This window comes from Sorex fumeus, unplaced genomic scaffold (genome assembly GCF_029834395.1).
Source record: "Sorex fumeus unplaced genomic scaffold, SorFum_2.1 ptg000024l, whole genome shotgun sequence".
Classification (NCBI taxonomy): domain Eukaryota; kingdom Metazoa; phylum Chordata; class Mammalia; order Eulipotyphla; family Soricidae; genus Sorex; species Sorex fumeus.
The window spans coordinates 56,845,838-56,866,758 of record NW_026606081.1 but is presented as its reverse complement, the minus strand read 5'-3'; the positions used below and the strand labels follow the sequence as shown (position 1 = coordinate 56,866,758).

At 62.6% G+C, this 20,921-nt stretch overlaps 2 protein-coding genes across 2 annotated transcripts in view; one reads left to right on the top strand and one right to left on the bottom strand.

The window, feature by feature from the left end:
- The window catches only part of NTRK3 (neurotrophic receptor tyrosine kinase 3), a 110,987-nt gene that overhangs the window by 6,364 nt on the left and 83,702 nt on the right, over nt 1-20,921 (top strand). Inside the window, 2 exon segments of the mRNA XM_056113842.1 lie at nt 11,441-11,515; nt 11,647-11,718. Coding sequence (XP_055969817.1) covers nt 11,441-11,515; nt 11,647-11,718 — 147 coding nt within the window.
- Nucleotides 1-20,921, bottom strand: part of MRPS11 (mitochondrial ribosomal protein S11) — a 133,303-nt gene that overhangs the window by 57,362 nt on the left and 55,020 nt on the right. The gene's annotated exons all lie outside the window — the stretch shown is intronic.

Genomic DNA, 20,921 nt, shown 5'->3' with positions numbered 1-20,921 from the left:
TGGCCTCCCCCAGAGTGCTGGGGTTGGACAGCGGGCCTTGGGGTCACCCCTATATCCTCACCCTAGACGCTGTCCATCTCCGTTCCTCGACTCCTGGAGGCAGATGGGGCTGGCCCAGAGTGGGCAGACCCTGAAGGCACTCTGAGGGCCCCTACCCCGCTGGCCGCGGCCACTCTAGCCCTGGGTGTTCTGGGGAGCGAGGAAGGAGACGCAGGCGTGTATGGTCAGCGGGGGACGGGACCTGGGGTCTCTGCAGGCCAAGCCCACCCGTAGAGAGCCCGGGAGCAAGGGCAGCTGCCTGGCCTCTGGCTGTGACCTGTGGGTCATGTTTGAGGGAGGTCCAAGTGCCTCTGGGCCCTGCCAACGCCCCACCAGGGTGCCAGAGACCAGCTCGGCCCCTCCTGCTCCCTGCGGCCCAGCCTGTGGCCCAGCCTGTGGCCCGGCGCCCGGGGTCCACCAGAGGGCGCTGCTTTGCACTACGCCGTCAGCTGCTGGGACGTGGCCAGGGCCCGTGACACGTGCGCCCACGGCTAGCGGCCATCGGGGCCTTCCCGGAGCAGGCTGGGGGTGGGGCGTGCCCTGCTGTCTGGGCAGAGCTGCCCCCTAACATGTCTCATCTGCCTCTGGGCTGTGAGCATCTCCTGAGGCGGTGGGCAGGTGTAGGTGTGGGGCGCACCCTCTGCCCGTCTGTCTGGATGTCTGTCTGCTCGTCTGCCTGTCTGCCTGCCTGTCTGCTTGTCGTCTGTCTGTGTGCCCGTGTGCCTGTGTGCCTGTGTGCCTGTGTGCCTGTGTGCTGGTTGGCCCGTCTGTCTGTCTGAAGCGGTGTACCTTCGGGGGAGAGAGTGGGTTTTTTTTTTCTTTTTGGGTGACACCCGGCGATGCACAGGGGTTACTCCTGGCTCATGCACTCAGGAATTACTCCTGGTGGTGCTCAGGGGACCAAATGGGATGCTGGGAATCGAACCCGCAAGGCAAACATCCTACCTGCTATACTATCGCTCTAAGAGTAAGTTGGTCTTAACGAGGACACAGGAGAGGTGCTTGGCTGCCCCCACCCCCACTGGCCACTGATCTCCCCTCCCCTGCCCTGCCCTTCCTGAGCTCGGCATGACGGACACTGTGGCTGCCCAGGGGGCCCAGGCCCGGCGGCTCCCTGCAGACTCTGCTCTGCCCTCGGCCGCCACCTGAGTGAGGGGTTCCGAGTGCCCCCCTCCCTGCCACGCCGCTCGTGCCGTCTCATGCACCCTCGGATCTCAGAAGCGTATTGGGGACACGGGGCCGGTGCTGTCCACACTGGGCGGGCATGGTGCAGACTGGGCCTGGCTGGGCCCCTGGGTCACAGCTCCCCAGCTGTGTGGTCCCTCGGGGTCCTGCTGCTCCAGCACCCTGGGAGAGTCCTGTGTGTGCTTTGTGGACACACAAGCATCTGTACAGTGTGCTCACAGATATGCAGATCCTGTGTGCACGTGTGTGTGTGTGTGTGTGCACGTGTGCACGGGTGTCTGTGTCTGCGCCTGGGCCGGCTGCGGCCTCTGCACGTCCTCAGGTGAGGCGGTGACGGGCCGGGTCGAAGGTCGTGTGAGGGGAGCAGAGGACGCCAGCACCACAGTGCAGGAGCGGGTGGCAGCGTGGCAGGGCCTGGCCTGGTTTCCGTCGGGTGCTGGGGCCGGGCCCACCTTCCCCTGTAGCCCTCCCTACGGGCCCTGCTTTCCCTTCTTGTCCCACCTCGTTTGGCAGTGCCAGTGGACTCAGATGGTGGTCACAGATGGCAGCCCGGTTCCAGCCCCCCGGGAGAGCGTCTTGGACTGCAAGGGGATGCCCCCATCCCACCACGCGCTGCCTGCTGTCTGGGCAGACCTGCCCTCGACACGTCTCGTCCATCTCTGGGCTCTGTGAGCGTCTCTGGAGGCCGTGGGCAGGAACTGGTGTGGGGCACACCCTCTTCCTGTCTGTCTGTTGGCCAGGCTGCCCTCAGACATGACCTGGAGGACACAACCAGGCAGCTGCCCTGATTCCCTGATTCCTGGGCTCTCTGTGGGTGGGCTTGGCCTGCAGAGACCCTAGACCTACCCCACGCAGTTCCCTACTCATCCACCAGAGGGCACTAGACCATGATTGTACCCGGCTTTGCCCATTTCGGCCCGCCCAGCGCTGCAAAGCCGTCACCACGTGTTGGAGTGGCACGAGGTCGTGCCTGTCTCTGCCGCCCACCATCTGAAGCAGTGTCTGTTCCAGGGCCGGCTCTAACCCCCACTGTCTTCCCACAGTGTGGGCATAGCACAGGAAGGTGTGGCTGCCCCATTTGCCTGGTGGGTCATCGAGTGCCCAGTACGCATGGACACAGCCTGCCGGCCTGTGAACACACACACAGTGCAAAGACGGGCCTTGGTGCGGGTTCCATGGGGAGGGGGCGTGAGGGAGAGCACAGGACCTTTACTCCACACCGTGGCTTACACCGGCTCATGCCTGCAGAGCGCCCGTCTCTCCTGGGGAGCTGCCCCCTCCCAGTGGCCCGGTCACCACCCTAGGGCCTCATCACAGACCCACTGCAACACCCTCCTGCTCAGTACATGAACCACTGGGCTTGCCCTGGGGCAGCTCATGGGTATCCTGTGCCCGGGGCAGCTGTGGGTCGGCAGGGGCTGCCCTGGCTAGAGCCCTCCCCCAACCGCTTTCCTGTATGTCAGAGTAAGCTGGGGGGTGCGGGAGGGAGGGCGGGGTGGCGCTTGTCATTTGGACCTTTCGATCTGGGTTTGGAGGGGCCACAATCTTGGGGGTCTCTGACAGTCCCAGCGTCCCCCCAGCACCCCAGAACCCGAGGTGACCCCTGGTCACCCACGGACCTCTGAGCTCAGCTGGGGCTTTAGGGAGTGAAGGCTGCGCAGTGTCCTCTTCCTCCTGGGGCACAGGGAGAGAGGAGGGTGTGTGGGGGGTGCTCCCGCCCCAGCGTCTCTGTGCTCTGAGCACGAAGAGTGGATAGAACATCCAGCCGGACTCACACTCACCAGCACGGCCTTTGGGGGCCAGCAGAGCAGGACATTCATCAAGCGGGTGGGGGAGGAGGAAGGGGAGGAGGAAGGGAAGGAAGGAAGAAGAGGAGGGAAGAGGGAGGAGAGGAGGACGGGGAGCACTTCAGTTTTTGGAGGCATGGCTGTCCAGTGGGGAAAGGGTCTTGCTGTGGGCTGTGGAGGCCGCTGACTACAGGCAGGTCTTGGTCGGGGGCCCTACAGTTGGGGGAGCGTGGCTTCCTTCTGGGGGTGCTGGTTCTCTGCACTGAGGATAGGGGCTCAGCTTCTCCTCGGAGGTCTGAAGGTCCCTCTGGGCAGGGGCTGGGCCGTGGGGTGCCGCCCTCTGCAGTGTCCCTGCCTGAGGCTCCACTGGCCAGGCTGCTGCGGTCCCCCGAGGCTGTTTATCGACAGTGCCACCAGCCTTTCATTTTTCCTTTCTGCTTATTCAGGCTTTCGCTCCGGGAGGAGAGCCTGGGGTGTCTCCGAAATAGATTCTCTCTGCCCCATTAACTTATTCAGCGGGTTTAATGGCCCTTCCTCGCAGCCTTGGAGCTGTCATTAAAGGCCAGAGATTTATAAAACCCGAGACTGAGCTTTAGTCAAACTTGGGCGATGGGCTGGGTCCCCGGCCGGGTCCTGGCTGGGCAGGGCGGCCCGAGACCCCACCCCTGCGAGAGCGTAGCCCCAGAGGGACCTGAAACCCTGGTACCAACCCCCAGGCAGGTCCGACGACTTCCAAAGCTCTTGAGGGGTATCCGTAGGCCCAGAGCATCCCAGAAGGCCTCTGAGCATCCTAGAAGGCCTCAGAGATTCTGGGGTGCTCAGCAAGCTCTCAGGGCACCTTCTCTCCCCCCTGTGCCCCTCGTGGTTGCTGGCACTATCCACTCTGGGCCACTTCACCAAAGCCTCCACTGTGGTTCCCCATTCCTGGAGGGAGGGCAGCATGTCAGCAGGAGGCCACTGGGTCCTTGACCAGACTGACCAGCTCAGGGTTGGCGTTTGTGGGGCCCAGCCTGGAGGGGCCCTGGGACTGGACCCGTCACAGCCCTTTAACTTCCCTGACCCCCAGGGGGGCCTCCAGCTCCTGGACCCTGCCCAGCCCCCAGCAGTACGGGCTGAAGGGATCAGAGTGTCCAGGAGAGGGCACTAAGGGGTCAGTGGGCAGCACCAGGTGGGGTCCTTCTAGTCACAGCTCAGGGTGACAGGGGTGGTGGGGATGGTCCCTTGGAGACGCCCCTGTGGCTTCTGAGTGACTTAGTTTCACTCTGGGCTGTGGCCGCTGTAGAGATGATTCAGCCTTCAGTGCTTCAGCAGCTCCAGGCAGGGATGAAGGCCCCCTGATCTTCTGTCCAGTTCAGTATAACTGTGGTCCCTGGCCCCAGCAGGATGACTGGTCCCCTGTAGGCCCCTCAGCCAACTTTAGAAGCCTGGGTGACAGTGGGAGTGGGGTGTCATGGCGAGGGGGTCAGGTCGGCGCTGTTGTTCATAGGGACTGATGGTGCTGAAAGCTGTCGTCTTGGTGATGGTGATGCCGAGGGTGACCATGACGGGTTAGGGGCAGTGTTGGTGGCCGTGGTATGAAGAACATGGTGGTGATAGTGTTCATGGTGATGATGGTGGCTGTGATGGGGGTAATGATAGTGGTAATGCAAGAGATGGTGATGGTGACAGTGACGCTGGTGGTGGTGACATGACTGGTGGTGGTGACATGACAATGGTGATGTGACAGTGATGCTGGTGATGGTGACAGTGATGCTGGTGGTGGTGACAGTGATGCTTGTTGTGGTGACATGACAATGGTGATGTGACAGTGACACTGGTGATGGTGACAGTGATGCTTGTGGTGACAGTGATATTAGTGGTGGTGATAGTGACTATTGGTGATGGTGACATGACGATGGCGATGGTGACAGTGACACTGGTGGTGGTGACAGTGATGCTGGTGATGGTGATGGTGACACGATGATGGTGCTGGTGCTGGTGACAGTGATGATGATGATGGTGACATGACTATGGTGATGGTGACAGATGGTGATGTGACAGTGATGGTGGTGATGGTCACATGACGATGGTGATGGTGGTGGCAGTGATGATGATGATGCTGGTGACACGGTAGTGGTGGTGGTGACTGATGGTGATGGTGACAGTGACGATGGTGATGGTGGTGACAGTGACCTACGATGGTGGTAAAGTGACGTGATGATGTTTGTGACTTTGGTGGCCATTGTGATAAGGATGGTGCCGAGGGTGAGGTCCGTGTCTGGTACAAAACCGCGTCCCTGCAATCTGCACCCTGGCGTCTGAGACGTCCGGCCCCGGCCCCCTCCTGCTCTCAGCCAGGGAAGTGGAGGCAGCAGGTGCCTCTGTGCCCACACTCGCCAGCCTGTCGTCAAGTGGGCCCCGTCGCCGCCGTCAGCGCTGACGTCTGGCCCCAACGCCCGGGGGAGGGGGCCGCCTCCCGCTGCCACCCGCTTGGTTCAGGTTTCGGGCTGCAGCAGACCTCCCCACGTCGCTTCCCTGAGCACTCCGCGTCTCGGTGCCTGGCTGCATTGATCCGTCCGCTCGCGGTGAAATAACCACGCAGGGATCTAGATAAAATATTTGTACCATTGATCGTTGCTTTGCGTGTGGTTGGGGGGATGCAAGGGGGAGGCAGTGCCCACGTGCGTGCAGGGCGTGGGTAGAGCCTCGGGATGCACTTGGGAGCTCCTCCGGGCGGTCACTTTGTGCCCGGGCTGCTGGCTGTGCCCCCGCGGCCACTGGGGCCCTTCTCTTGGACGGGCCCGAGCTGGGCTGTGGGTGGCATCTGCATGGCCTGTTAGCTCAGCAGGGCAGCGGGCAGGCCCCCAACGTTCACGGCCCCCTCCTCTGCCCATGGCATCGGGTCAGTGCCCCTCCCCGCCCCTGGCCGTGCGAGGTTCTCGCCTGCCAGCTGCTCCGGAGCCTGTGGGCCGGGGATGGAGGGGACCCTGGGGAGGTGAGGGGCACAGGAGCAGCAGTCACAGCTGTGTTCGGCCCCCAGCCCCTGCATCGTGCCTGGCCACACAGCCCCTGCGTCCCCCTGGGGGCCTCGCTGTGACGTGGGGCCCCGGCCAGCTGGTCACGGACAGGCCGGCTGCTTCTGGGGAAGGTCACTGTGTGCTTGGGGGGCCCAGGCCCGGGGCTACCATCTGCTCGTCCCTCCCATCCTCCACCCCTCTGCTCAGGGAGTGGGGGGTTCCTCTTTATCCATGAATGCCGGCTGGGGGAGTGTCCTGCACCCAGGCCCTGGGTGGGGTCTCTGGTTCCAGGCGATGTTGGTGCCTGCACGTGTATGTGTGTATGTGTGTGTATGTGTGGGTGTGTTTGTATCACGGCCCCCCCACCCCCCGTCTCCCCGCCTGCCCTGGCCTCTGCCCCATGGCCTGGTGCTCTGGGGGGTCCCGAGACTCCTCTCACTCCCCTCCCGGAGGTGGCACCACCCAGCGTCCTACAGCGAGTGGGGGGCTCGTCTCAGAGGGCCTCTGTTTCCTGTGTGACTGGCCTGTGAGCCAAGGCTCTTGCAGGGCGAGGTTTGGGGGGCCAGCCCAGGGGAGAGGGCGGCCACTGTCGAGAGTCATGTTTCTTTACCCACGCGGCCTTTCTCCCTCTCCATCAATTTTTTCCTGTATGGACCTGTGATGGTGGTGTCCACTGCCCTGAGGCCCGGTGGATCCCAGGGCAGGCCAGTGTCCAGGATGGCATCCAAGGGGTGACCCAGCCTGGGGCTGGACCCAGCCTTCGGCTGCTTCTCTGCTCTGCCCAGACTCTGCACCACACTCTCCTTCTGTGGCTGGGTGGGTTAGGATCACAGGGTCCTGCAGGACCTCCCAAGATGGGGCCTCCCCCTGGCCCTCCCTGTCCTGTCCCTGGCCAGTCCACACTGGACTGGAGGTGACTTGAGGCCAATGCTTCCAGAAGGTTCCTGTCCTAGGTAGGTGGTGCATACCATGAGTAGGTCTGGGTGGTCCCAGGACTGTGAGAGTGGGGCGCTTCTCGGATTGATGGAGCTGTGACCGGGGGTGCTGTGGTGGCCGGCTGGCCGGCTCTGAACTTGAGGGCATTTTTTTTTTTGTTGCACCCGGCAATGTACAGGGGTTACTCCTGTTCATGCACTCAGGAATTACTCCCAGCGGTGCTGGGGGACCATATGGGATGCTGGGAATCGAACCCGGGTTGGCTGTGTGCAAGGCAAACGCCCTACCCGCTGTGCTATCACTCCAGCCCCTTGAGGGCATTTTTGCCCTCCGGTGGGGCTGCGAGACTCCCTTCGGGGAGAGGCGGGGCTTTCCTTTGGCATGAGGCTTCTGGGCCCTCTCCTTGCCCCATGGGCCCGTCTGCCCCTGGAGCCCCCAGAGCATCTGCCAGCGCTGACCTGGTCCCCATGCCCGGCTGCCGAGGGCGCCCTTGCTCATTCCTCCCATCGATCTCATCGTGTCTGTGTTTGGGGCCCGTGAGCCTGTGGTCGGATGTGGTGCGGCGAAAGGCGTCCGGCGCCCCGGCTGCCAGCTGCAGGGGCCAGGCAGGGCTGGTGCAGAGCAGGAGGACACTGTGTCCCCGGGGGAGCGTGTGACCTTGGGCCGAGGAGGCGGCACCACCCTCCCCCAAGGCCTTTCAGCATGTCCCTTGTGGCCAGTGGCGCCCTCTTGGTGGCCTCGTCTTGGTCCAGAGTCGGGGCCCTATGTGAGGAAGGTGGACTTTACCGGATTTCAGTGCCGGTTTAAATGCCATGTCGATTAAGGAGGAAACACGGAGCTACTCACTCGAAGCCCATTTCTGTCTCTCCCAGAGAAGGATGTTCTCGCCCCGCACCGCCCTCGGCCTTTCCCTGGGAGATGGATGCTTCGGCGTTGGGGCGGGAGACACAGTGCTCTGCCCTTGCCGCTCGCCCCGCACCCCCTTCCCTTGCGGCTGCCGGGACCCCGTGCTGGACCATGGGGGTCGCGCCCTGGACTCCTGGGCACCCCTTGTGTGCCCCCCTAGTCCAGACGGTTTTGTTTTTCAGCCCGGTTTTGCCTGAGGCCCGGCTAAGAGGCATTTGGACGCGGTTGCTGGAGACTTCCCAGCCGCGTGGCCCAGAGTGGGGCCTCAGTGCCATGGTGCCGGGCGTGTGGCAGGGATCGCCCCCTGATGGCTGAGTCCAGGACCCCCAGCAGAGCTGGCACGGGCCGGGGAAGGCGAAGAGGTCACCATGGGGGCTCAACACGGGCTCGTGCCTGCCGAGGCCTGTTGCTGGGGGCCCAGGGCTGGCGGGGGAGGGTGGGTCACCAGGCCCGGGGTGCTCCGTCCCCAGCCTGAGCTGAGCACAGGCCAGTCCTGGTGCAGGAAGGGGTGTGTGCAGGGGACCTGGGCATCACCTCTTGCTCGGCTCTGCTGGGGTCCCCGGGCAGCTGTGGACTCCACTTCCGCGGGGACACCTGGGAGCACAGAGCTCAGGGCTGTGTCATGAGGCTGGCACCCTGCAGGGCTCCCTCCCTCACCCTCGCTGGGGGTCCCGAGGGTGAGGACGTGTGGGACCAGATGGGACTCCTGCCTGGGGGTGTAATCGAATCATCCAATCAGACGATTAGGCATGGTTATCAGGGCCCGCGCTGTGAAGGATGCGGGCAGGCGGGCTCAGCATGGCCTCCGGGGCCCCAAGAGAGAAGGTGGCCTTTCTGCGGAGACCCGAGGGAGTCCTGGATGCTGGGGATGTGGCTCAGCCATGTGGCACATGCGAGGCTCGGGGTGTGATCCCCGAGGGAAGAGAGAGTGAGGGGCGGTGACTTGGCAGGGTCTCTTAGTCTCACGGGGGAACTTGGGGTGCTTCCAGGGGCCCCAGGCCCAGCAGACCAGGGCAGGTGCTCAGAGAAGGGGCCCTGGACCTTGAGTGATGTTTGGATGGTTCAAGGTGCCATGGGCAGTGTCTGGAGGTTGCAGGAGATCGGATGGGCTAGGAGAAAGCAGGGAGGGCAGACCGGAGGCGGCGACAGTGCAGGGTGGAGGTGGTGCTTACCTGGGGTGCGGGGTGGGCCAGCTGGGGAAGGTGAGTCCTGGGAAGTGTCCCCTGTGGATGGGGCCTGTGCACCTGCTCTACACAGGTGTGCCGATGCTCCCCGTCGGGTACATGCCGCAGACGCCGCCTCCTCCACCTGCTGGCGGCGGCTCCAGCAGAATGTTCCTTCCTGCCTCCCCTGTGCATGGTGGCCAGCCCCGCAGAGCCCCGGGGCTGCCCCCGAGGGGCCCTGCACCCCGAGCCCCCCCTCCAGACGGTCTGTTGATGCTGCTGAACATTTTGGGTAACTGGGGGCTGGTGCTCCCGTCTGCCTGCACACAGAACGCCGGGAGTAGACCGATTTCCCTGTGGCCCGGCGAGCTCGCGGGCCGGCTCTGCTGCCCGTTCTCTGTGGCATATGTGTACGTGTGCTGTGCTCCCTGTGTGTGTGCATGTGCTCCCTGTGTGCTGGCTCTGTGTCTGAGGTGGGGGCTGTGTCAGGGCCGGCTGCAGGGAACACGCCAGGGGGTCTCGGGCTGGGGGGTGTCTGAGCGGAGGGCTGTGCGCTCGTGTGCCATGGGGGAGGCGTGTGACAGCCATGAGCCCGAAAAACCCTGCATGCCGCCTCCTGCCGGTACAGCCCCAGAGCGGCCTGGCAGCTGGAGGCCATCAGATCTTGGGCATGGCCCTCATCTGCTGACCAGCGTGTCCAGAAAGGAGCCAGGCACAGGGCAGGAGGCCAGGGCCAGTACTGGGGGGAGAAAAGTCTCGGGGTCACGCGCCGTGAGTGGGTGTGGTGACCTGGAACTGCGGGGCAGGTGGTGGGCACGCGGGCGGTTGTGGGGAAGCTGAGGGTGTGAGGGCACCCAGGGGAGGGGGATGTCGGGGCAGATGGGAGCTGCCAGGGCCTCACACCACAGTGTCCCCGCCTGGGGAAGGGGCGGCCAGGGTCACTCACAGCCAGCGCTGCCGGGCACTGGGGTTGCTGGAGCCCCAGATGCCCCCAGGAGGCACACCCTTGGGGGAGCAGCGCTATGGCACCTTTGTTGGTTTTGCTGTGGGTGGACATGGGCAGATATGTCCACTGTTGTGGCTTTCTGTATGGGAGACTGAGCAAGTTCTGACGGGACCCACGTGGCACGATAAATGTGTACCTGGACCCGTAAGCTGCCCCGTCTACGGGAGGGGCTCGGAGACGGCACGTCGGAGCCCCACGCGTGGGGAGTCCGGAGCATGGGGCCCGCTGAGCACTGGGTGCTGGTGTTGACTGTGGCTGAGGGTTCTGGCACCCTACAGTCTTCCAGGCTTATCTGGGGGGCCGCGAGCTGCCCGCTGGCTGGGTCTTGGGGCACCTCCGTCTCTCCCGTTCTGCCTCGGAAGGCGCTCTGCCTGCCCAGCCCGCCCACCAGGCCAGCGCCGGTCCCACCATGGATGCTGGGGGATGTTCTGTGGGCCCGGCTCCGACTAGAGGACCAGGATTGTCGGAGGTCAGGGAGCCATACCCCTCCCCCAATAAGCATTGTCCAGGGGCCCTGCGGACTGGGTGCAGGGAAGGGCAGGGATGGGGGTGAGTGCTGCCTCTGGACAAAGCTTCTCTGATGTCCACGTGGCCACCAGTGCGGGCAGGCAGAGGTGGTGCTGGCTGACCCCTGCGTCTGATGGGCCTTTCTGCTTCTCGCCGGACCCAGGGAGCTTGAGGCTGCGGTGACCCGTCCCTCTCGCCCGGTGCTTGACTGGGCCAGAGCAGGTGGCCAGGGGAGGGCTGCACGCTGTCCAGGGTGTGGTGTGAGGGTCACGCCCCTGGCCACACCTGTGTGTCCTCCCCACGGTGGGGGGGTGTCCACTCTCTGCAATGGCCATGAGCACCCCGCAGGTTGGCAGGTGCAGGATTGCTGCCCGAGTTAGGAGCATTTCGACAGTTCTTGCCGAAATGCTCCGGCTAATGGGGATTCATAGCTTTGATTGATAAACGGGAGAAGACCCTCCCTGTTTGCCAACAAACGATGGCTGTGTGTGGGGGCGGGGAGTGGGGCAGAGGGACAGGGTGAGGGGAGTGCGCCAACCTCCCCGCGACACTTCCCAACCCCTCTCCCTACTTCGATGTTCTGGTTCTGCCGAATGTGGCGCTGGAGGTCTCCCAAATGGGTGCCGGGCCCCCTGGGGCGGGGGTCTCAGGGCCTCTGCACTCCGTCAGACCCCTCCTCTGATGGCAGGAGCCGAGATCCCCCCTCCAGGCTCCAGGCATTGTAAGGGGAGATGGGGAAGGCCGGGCCGCGGGGACCGTGTGGGGTGAGGCCTTGGCCACGCTGGCCTGGGCTGGGTCCACGAGGTCCCTTGAGCCTTGAGCATTGCTGGGTTGGCACCAGAGAGAGAAGGGAAGGGGGTTGGAAGGACGGGTGGGGGGAGTGGGGTGCCTGCTGAGCCGGCCTTCCCCCCACAGACACATAGAGAACTGGCGCGGCCTGCAGACGCTCAACGCCGTGGACATGGAGCTCTACACGGGCCTGCAGAAGCTGTGAGTGTGGGGCGGGCGGGGCGGAGGGGGGCCCAGCACCCACGTGGAGCCCACCGGTCTGATCCCGGCCTCTCCCAGGGTGGGCAGGGGTTCCGGCCGGGCACATGCTGACCCCCCTCTCCTCTCCTCAGGACCATCAAGAACTCGGGGCTCCGCAGCATTCAGCCCAGAGCCTTCGCCAAGAACCCGCACCTGCGCTACATGTGAGTGGGCCAGACGGGGCCTCAGCCCGGTCAGCAGCCTTGGGAGGGGGTGTGTGGGTGAGGCGTACGCTGTGTGTGTGTGTGTGAGTGATGTGTGTGGTGTGTGTATGTTTGCGTGGTATGCATGCATGCTCTGTGTGCATGAAGTGGTGTGGGTGTGTGCGTGTGTGTGTGTGTGTGCGTGTGTGTGCGTGTGTGTGTGTGTTCACGGCTCCCTTTGGGGGAGTGGGGGCACTCGGCCTTGGTGGCAGCGGTGAGCAGGCCAGATTGAGACGGGGCTCTGGGAGTGGGCGGTGTGGGAGGAGAGACGGGGTGAGCTGGGTGGGGCTGTTGCTTTTCAGGGGCTCCCTGAGTCCCGCCTGGCTGGTTCCCCCAGGCCCCTGGACACTCGCCATCAGGGGCCCCCTGCTTTGGGTGGAGCCCCCTCCATTTGCAGGGCTGACCACCCTGCACTGCCCGGGCCCTGCAGCCCGGCCGGGGCCAGATGTTCCAGGGCCAGACGTCTGCTTTGTTGGTGACTGAATTTTCCTGTGAAACGGCATGGAGGGTGCACGCCTGAACTCATCTTTCAGACTTCCCCTGAAGGCCATGGAGGTCAGGGCTGGTGGAGGCTGTGGACAGGGGGGCTGTCTACCCCTTGCCTTCTCTGGAGTCAGCTGGGACACATGTCCTTGAGTCTGTGGGGAGGGCCAGTGTGCAGGATCAGCAGGAGACCACGTGACTGCTCCCTTCCCATGGCTGCTGAGACCCAGTGGGGCGGGGGTCATGCCTGGGGGAGATGGTGTCCACGTGAGGCCTGTGCCCCCCTCCCCATGGTGCAGAACCCTCCAGCAGTTTCCGGGGCCTTCACGGGGGAGGGTCTGGGTCCCCCCAGCTGGCCTGGCCTTGGTCTGCCTTTGCTCCCGGACTCCTTGGAGCTCTGTGAAGCCCCCATTAGATTTCCTGTCCAACCCGGGGGTCCTGGCCCCCCTCTGCACTCTGGTGCTGACAGGGACTCCTGGCCCGAGGTGCAGGTGTCGGACGCCAGGCGAGGGTCTCAGCTCAGAAGAGGTGTGGATGGACGGGGGTCTCGGAAGAGGCACTGCGGTGCGCGGTGATGTCATGATGCAGTCCAGCGCACGCCATGACATTGACATCATGACAGGGGTCTGGCGTGCTCTGTGACATCACAGCAGGGTGTGCCCCATGATGTCACAGAAAGGGTCTGCCATGCTCTGTGACATCACAGCGGGGGGTTCCCAGTGATGTCACGGCGGGGGTCCAGCACGCAGTGTGTCACGGTGGGTCCTGATGATGGAGACTCGTACCCCCCCCACCCCCCCAGCACACTGCCACTTCCCGGCAGCTGTCCTGGGACATGCCGCCCTGGCAGCCGGGCAGGTTCCGCTGCTCGCGCTGCGGCGTCTATTTCTGGCCTCTAAATGCATTTACAAGTCTGCGGCGGCCGAGCCATCACGCCCGGCGCTTACTCCGGCACTAATTGCCCGGGCCTGGCTTGGCGCCTTTTTTCTCCCTGCAGCCCTGCGTTCCTGGGGGGTATGCAGCAGCGCGGGCCGCTCTCCGGCCCTCTGCGCAAGGCCCTGGCGGGACCCAGCTCCAGCCTGGGCTGGACGGAGGCCACGGCCGAAGCCTGCTGCCCACGGCTGGAGATTCAGACCACCGCGTCGCTGCAGGGGGCTTCAGCTTTTCCTGTCCAGCTGTGGGAGACGAAATTTTGACCCTGACAGTCCTGCCGGGTCTTTTGTTTCTTGGGGCTGGAAGATTCGTGACCTTCCCCAACCTTGAGGCTCTGGATCAAGGATCTGGGAGGACAGAGAGGGCCTGAGTGGCCTCTGGGTAGCCTGTGCTGACCTTCCCGGCTGGGAGTGCCCAGGGGAGGCCTCCCGTGCACCTGCCTTTCCCGCTGCTGTTGCTGAGATAATTGCAGTCGGGTTTCCCCATGCACCTGTGGCCACTGGCACACCTGGGCACGTGGGCACTGGCACACCTGTGGCATGCAGATGGCTAGTCCCACAGTCCTGGAAGCTATTGTTTTTTAAAAAAATTTTTATTGAGTCACTGTGAGATACAGTTACAACGTTTTCATGTTTGAGTTTCGGTCATACAATGGTCAAACACCCATCCTTTCACCAGTGCACATTTTCCACCACCGAAGTCCCCTGTATCTCCCCCATCCCAACCTTTTCCCTGCCTGTGTGACAGACAATTTCCACAATACTCTCCCCCTACTTTGATTACATTCAATATTTCGACACCAGTCTCACCATTATTATTTGGAATTTTTCACTCAAACCTACTGAAAAGGCAATGCTGGACTATTTAGTATTGCTTGATGTGAATAGTATAAGATGTCCTGTAGCCGCTCTTGTGGCCGCACGCTCCTGGAATTCTGAAGCCCTGTATCACTGTCCTCCCATTGTTCATCGATTTGCTTGAGTGGGCCTAGTAACATCTCCATTGCGAGACTTCTTGTTACTGTGTGGCATACTGAATATGTCACGGGTAGCTTGCCAGGCTTTGCCGTGTGGGTGAGATACTCTCGGTAGCTTGCCGGGCTCTCCGAGAGGGGCAGAGGAATCGAACCCAGCTTGGCCGAGCCGGCTGCGCGCAAGGCAAGCACCCTACCGTTGTGCTATTGCCCCAGACCCAGAATTCTAAAATTTTAGATAATTAGGGTCTGGAGAGATCTCTGCAGGGAGTTGCTTGGCACTGAGATTCTTTTGTGTGTCTCTGGATCATGGCTCTTAAGGAGCTTCAATAGTAGCCGGGGGCAGTTTGTGGGCATCATTTCAGGGTTCCACGGGGTCGGGGGATGAGAGGGACCAGCTCGTCCCCTGTCCCTTGAGGCCTGGAGTTTGCCATTACTGCTGCTGCATACCTGGGCTTCTCATTGGCTTCTGGAAGATGGCGGCGCCGGGATTCCTAGGGGTTAGGCACTGGAGGCGATTGTTTGCTTGGTATGTGGGGTGCAGCCGGTGGTGCCGGTGGTCTGTGTGGTGCTGGGGGTGGAGCCCGGGGCTTGTGTGCTTGACACCCGCCCTCAGCCCATGGAGCTGTGTCTCTGCCCCGCGGGCTTTTATTCTAGGAAGTTCAGATGTGGGTCCTTGGGACGGCTGTCTCTGAGGCCCAGCAGATGGGCAGAGGTTCTCTCTATGCCCCGTGGGACTGCTCACACCCTCGTATAGGCACATGCCCTGCGTGGCCCCTCTCTCCCTGTTTGGGGCTGGTTTATCTGGTGGACCACAGTCTGGCGCTCCCCGAAGTGGGTGTGGTGAGGCCTCCTGGATGCAGGAGTGCAGGCTGTTCTTGGGGACCCCTTTAGCTCACACGGGCCTGACCCATCCTGGGTGCCGGGGTATCAGGAGGCATGGACTGGAAGGGGGCTGCGTGGACACAGGTAAACATCTGTGATCTGGGGGTCACTTTTCTCCGCCTCCCAGGCTGGCAGGCCCCCCAACACCCACCCAGAAGCAATAACGGAATCAATAAACTTACACAGAGGTTTGGGATGCTGCAGGAGAAGGCGGGAGGTGGGACCCTCCCCACAGCCACCCCACACAGGGCTCCTGTACCCCATTCAGAGCCGGGGGTCCCAGAGCAAGCACAGTCAGGTCTCAGCTAAGACCTTCCTTTCCCTCTCTCTCTCTCCCTTCCTCTCTCTCTCTCTCTCTCTCTCCCCCTCCCTCTCTCTCCCTCTATATCTTTCCCTCCGTCTCTCTCTCCCTCTCTCCCTTCCTCCCTCTCTCCCTCTCTTTGCCTCTCTCTCTCCCCCTTCCTCTTTCTCTTTCCTTGTCTTTTGTCCATATGCTCTGCTTGTGTCTCTCTCGTTTCTTCTCTCTTTTCCTCTCTCCTCTGTCTCTGTCTCTGTGTCTGTGTGTGTGTCTCTCTCTGATGGTCCTCCCGCGGGGGGTCTCTGCAGCGCTTCCTGGGGCTGAGGTGGCGGCAGCTCCCTTGTCTCTGAGGGCCCATTGAGAACCCGCTCAGCCCGTCTCTCCCAGCCAGGTCAAATCCTGTAACGCCACTTGCATTAGAACCTGCATCTCTTTATTATAAAAGATTTCTTGGCATTAGCCTCTGGCCTGTTGAGTTCCAAGAATATGTAATGTCGGATTCCAGCAAGCCCAGCGCATTTATTTCTCCCACCCTAGAGGCGGGCCTGGCAGAGGTGGCGGGAGGGGACGGGGAAGGTCCCGCCGGCTCCTGGAGCAAGGGTGGCCAGGGCTGCTGGCTGTGGGCTGGCCCAGTGACCCGGCCTGTCACAGGGGCAGCCACACACTGCCTCCCCAGCCCGAGGTCATGGCTCTGATGCTCCTGGGGCCCTGTGGGCTGATGAGCTGTGGGGAGCTCTCTGGGGAAGGCGGCTGTGGGTGGGGGCCGGGGAGATGCAGGGTGTGTGCAGCCCCTTTTCTGTCGGAGATGTGCCTGAGTGTCCCAAGGGGCCCTGGGGTCTCAGGGTGGGGAGGTGGCATCAGGACCACATCCAGGAATGTGCACAGGGGGTTGGGTGTGTGTGTGCGTGCGTGTGTTTGTCTGCATGTATGTGTTTGTGTGTATGGGCATGTGTGTGTGCATGCATGCATGTGTGTTTGTGTGGGTTCATGCCTGTGTGTGCATGTGTGTGTGTGTGCACGTGTGTGCATGAGTATACGCCTCTGTGTGTGGATGTGTGCATGTGTGTATATATGTGTATGTGTGTGTTTGCATGTGTGTGCACGTGTGTGTGTTTGTGTGTGTATGTTCACATGTGTATATGTGTGTGCATGTGTGTGGATATGTATGTGTGTCTGTATGCGTGTTCATGTGTGTGTGTGCACATGTGTGCATGTGTGTGTGTGAAATGATGCTGAACCCGGGTGTCCCCAGTCTGTTGACTGTCGGCCTCACCTGACTGTAGTGCCCCCTCAAGCTCCTGTCCCTGGTCTCTCCCCATGACTGTGGCCATGTGGGGTTGTGTCCTCTGTCCTGTGGGACATGCCCCCCACCTGCCCCGATCATTTCCAGAGTGGGGCTGGGCAGTTCCTCTGGACAGGGCTGTCCCGTGCCGGCCCTCGGCAGGTGTGTGCCTCTCTGCCCCCACCGTGGCTTGTGCTCGGGCTCCGCCTCTCGGCTGGGCTCTTCTTCTCTGGCTGCTGCTGCCTGTCCCTCTCCGGGGGCTGGACCCAGACGCAGGACCCTGCCCTGGCCGCCAGCCCTCGGTCCCGCCTGTGCTTTTGATTGCTCTTCCTCCTGTGCGCCTTCCCCGAAGGCTGCCTGGCTCGCCATTTGTCCGCATGTCCTTCCTGCCTCCATTTTTCTTGCTGAGGATGGGGGTGCAGAGCGTGGCGCCTGGGGGCCGCTTCCAGGCCCTCATTAATCCCTGCCCAGCCGCTGTCTCGCTCCCCTCTGATGGATGCGCCCTGCTCAGGGCTCCCCGGTTAACCCTACCAGGCCCGCCTCACTCCTTGGGGCCTCTGCCTGCCACCTCCCCCAGGTAGGCTGGTCCCTGTGAGTGTTCTGGGCTGGAGCACAGGGTCCTGGGGGATGCTGGGCCGACCCATGCACTTTGAGCCCCACCTGAGCATGTCAGGGCCACACCTGGAACATCTTTGGCCAGGTTTGGCTCTCCCACTGTAAGCGAGCCCTTGGGTGCTGGCATGTGGCGTCACTGAATCCTGTGTCTGTGCGATGCGTGCTTGAAGAATGAATGAGGGAGTAAAGGAATGACAAGCTCGAATGAGGGAGTGAATGAATGAATGAGGGATTGAATGAGGGAATGAATGAATGACTGAGGGAGGGAATGACTGGGTGCAGGGGGCAGAGTGGAGGCAGCAGTTGTTCAAGGCTCTCTACTCGGGGGTCTTCCTAGGGCAGGATGGTGGGCACCATCGGGCAGGGTCGCTGGCACGTGCGCTGTTTGCCACCTCAGGCCCGGGCACCCTTGGGGCATCTCTGAGCAGCTGGACCTCGGGTCTGCAGGGACACTCAGGCTCTGGGCGTAAGGTTCCCGCTGGAGCCAGTGGAGGCTCCTGCCTGTGGGTCAATGTGACCCGCCGCCTTCCCACTGCTTTCTGCGTGCACGAGGCTGGCATTCCCTGGGGTCATAGGAAACCTCGTCACTGATGTCTCTCTCTGGGCACCCAAGGGCCAAACCAAAGGGAACTGTGCTCTGCCCTTTGCGCCTCCTTTGAGCTTGGTGGTGCCCAGTGGAGGTGGGCCCAGACGGCCCTTTGGGGCCCGGCGTGCGCTCTGTATTTATTGTGTGGGAAAGAAAACAAATGAAAGCTTGTAATTAGACAGCCGACCGTGTCCTTAACTAGAGCTCGGGCGGTCGGAACTCCACGGAGAATGCCCGCAACTCCCCGCCCAGTCTCTCCCGGCCTCATCCCGCCTTCCTCCAGGGAAGGCTCTCTCTTCAGCTCAGGCCACTGTTTGCACCTGGCAACCCCGACTGGGTGTTTGCAGCTGGTCCATCGCGGGGCCCTGTGGGGCCACGCCCTGAGCTTCTCAGGGGCTGTTCCTGGCAGAGGTCCCCGTGGCCAGTGGTGACGCGGGCCTGAGGAGGGAGGCAGAGTGTGAGGCGGGACATGGTCCAGACGGGGTGAAATGTCCAGTCTCGCTGGGAAGAGAAAAACGAGCTTTCTCAGACCGGAGATGTCAGTTGGCTGTCTGTGCCCCAGCTGCTGGGCGCCGGCCGAGCCGGCTGAGCTCACCGCGTTCTAGTTAGGTCAGGGACAGATCGAGGCAGGCCCCGGGTCTGGGCAGCACGGAGGGAACTCTTGCACGCGCTCAGGCACACACACGGCCCCCGTTTGGCCTTTGACTCCCTCCTGGCCACTCAGACGGAAAACCAGGAACAAACTGTTCAATTCGCCTCCCGGAGGAGTGCCCTGCAGGCCCAGACACCAGTGCAGGGTCCGGAGCACTGTCCCAGGCCGCCTGCAGGGACCCACTTTCTGACTCTGCCACGTGGATATGGAGCCGGGTCCCCTCCTCCCAGACCCCTTGCACTGAGCTCCAAGGGGTTCAGCACCACGGCCAGCGCCTGGGCGGCACCCCCACCCCCTCCAGGGACCCTGAGCTCTGAACAGCTCTCCTGAGGGGCCCCCAGGCAAGCCACCCCTTCTGCAGGTGGCATCTTGTCTGCAGTTGGCCGCCCCCCAGAGGATCTTCCAAAGGTGCCCACGGACAGGCAGCTCTGAGGAAGCCTCTCGGAAAGGCATGTGTGGCCTGGTGGTCTCGCGGCCCCCTACCCTGGGCTTGGTGCTGACAGGGAGGGCATGTAGGCAGGCCCCCTGCCCCTGCTTCTTCTGCCACCCCTGCATGTCCTCCAGGGACCCTCTGGGGTGAGAGTCCCAAACTTACTGGGGCCTACTGCTTGTTTCGGAAAGTCCCCCAGTCTCCCCATATGGAAATGGACCTTTCAGAATTGAACAGGGACCCGAGTGACAAGACAGTGAGGGGAGGGTGCTTCACTTGCACGTAGCCAACCTGGGTTTGATCCGCGGCACCCCGTACAAAGCATCACCAGGAGCAATCCCTGAGTGCAGAGCCGGGAATGAGCCCTGCGTGCTGCCGGGTGTGGCCCACGTCTCAGTACCAGCTGCCTAAGGAGACGGCAGGGCTGGGACATGGAGCTGAGCACTTGTTTACTGCCACCCCGTGTCGCCCGCCTTGAGCGGGAAGGCGGCGTGTTTTACAGGAATGACGTCCTGTTCCCCAGGCTCCGTCATCCATCAGGCACCCCGGGCTCCCGCGCCGCCAGGCCTTGCTCTTGTCACTGCGGAGAGACGGGGACGTGGCTGCCGGCGACTCAGCAGAGATCCTGGGGCAGATAGGCAGGCGGGACTCGGGGTGCATGTGCCATGGACCCGCAGTCTGGGGTGTTTGCCAGGATTCCCAGACACAGCCAGAGCCCCAGGAAAGGCTGTCCGGGGCCCAGGGCTCAGCCTAGACCCACACTTGTACCCCTTGGCTGGGCGCTGGGGCTGAAACCATGGGGACAGGGGTGGGCTTCCATCCACCCTGACGGTGTCACCTGGGCCCGCTCCAGTCGCCTCTGGGTCCTCCTTTCTCTGGGAGAAGTGCCATCCTTCCCGGGCCGCCCTGGGCATCGGGGGGAGAGCCACGTGCACTTGGAGGGGGTTCGGGGTGCTCCCTGGGTGAGCGGCTGCAGGTGGGCGAGACGGCTGGGGAAGGGGGAGCAGTGGGGGAGGGGACAGGAAGTCGGGGGGGGCTGGACCCCTCCTCCCTCGGTCCCATCTGCCTCCCCATCCGAGCTTTTGGACAGGACATGAAAGCGCGCCCGTTATTTTCCTTGGACGGGCTCGCTATCCTGATGATATTAATTATTCTTAAAGGTCAACAGCGCTTTTTGGAATCCCCTTCTGTTCTATCATGTAATCAGCTAATTAATCGGAAACCATTCAGTTTAGCAGCGCAGTGACTCGGGGGGCTGATCCTGGAGGCTCCTCCCAGGCTTGGGTGCTCCGCAGGGCAGGAACTCAGGGTGGCCCGCTCTCTTCCCCCTGCACTCATCCTCTGCCCCCCTGCACCCGCCCTCCACTCCCCCTGCACCCGCCTTCTGCCCCCTTGCACCTACCCTCTGCTCCTCCTGTACCCGCCCTCTGCCCCCTGCACCCTACTCCGCCCCCTGCACCCGTCCTCGGCCCCCTGCACCCACCCTCTGTCTACACAGCACCCACCCTCCGCTCCCTACCAGCACCCGCCCTCCCCCCCCGCCGCACCCACCCTCCGTCCCCTTGCTCCAGCCCTCTGCTACCCCTGTACCTGCCCCCGGCATGCTATCCTCCATCCACCCTGCCCTCTGTACCCCTGCATTCCACCGTCCCTCATCTTCCCTTCTGGGAAAGCCTCCCGTGTTCTCAGTTTAGGGAGACCACCGCTGCTCTTGGTGGGTCTCTCCTACAAGCACCGTCCCCCCAGGAGCCCCCGTTGCAGGCCCTGGGGGAGTTCGGCTGTTGGATGCTTTTCCTCCACCTCATCCCGCATGTTTATGAACATGTTCACGAACATACATGTACACAGGTGCACATGGATGCACTGTGTCATATGGGAACATCTGTGCACATGGGTGTGGGTGTGAACACGTAATCGTGTGTGCACTGCCATGTGAGGTGTGTGTGTGAACACGTGTGCACACGGGCATGCGTGTGGTGGCTCTGCAGTGGAGTGTCTGGTCCAGCTTTGACCCAGAGTCTCACCCG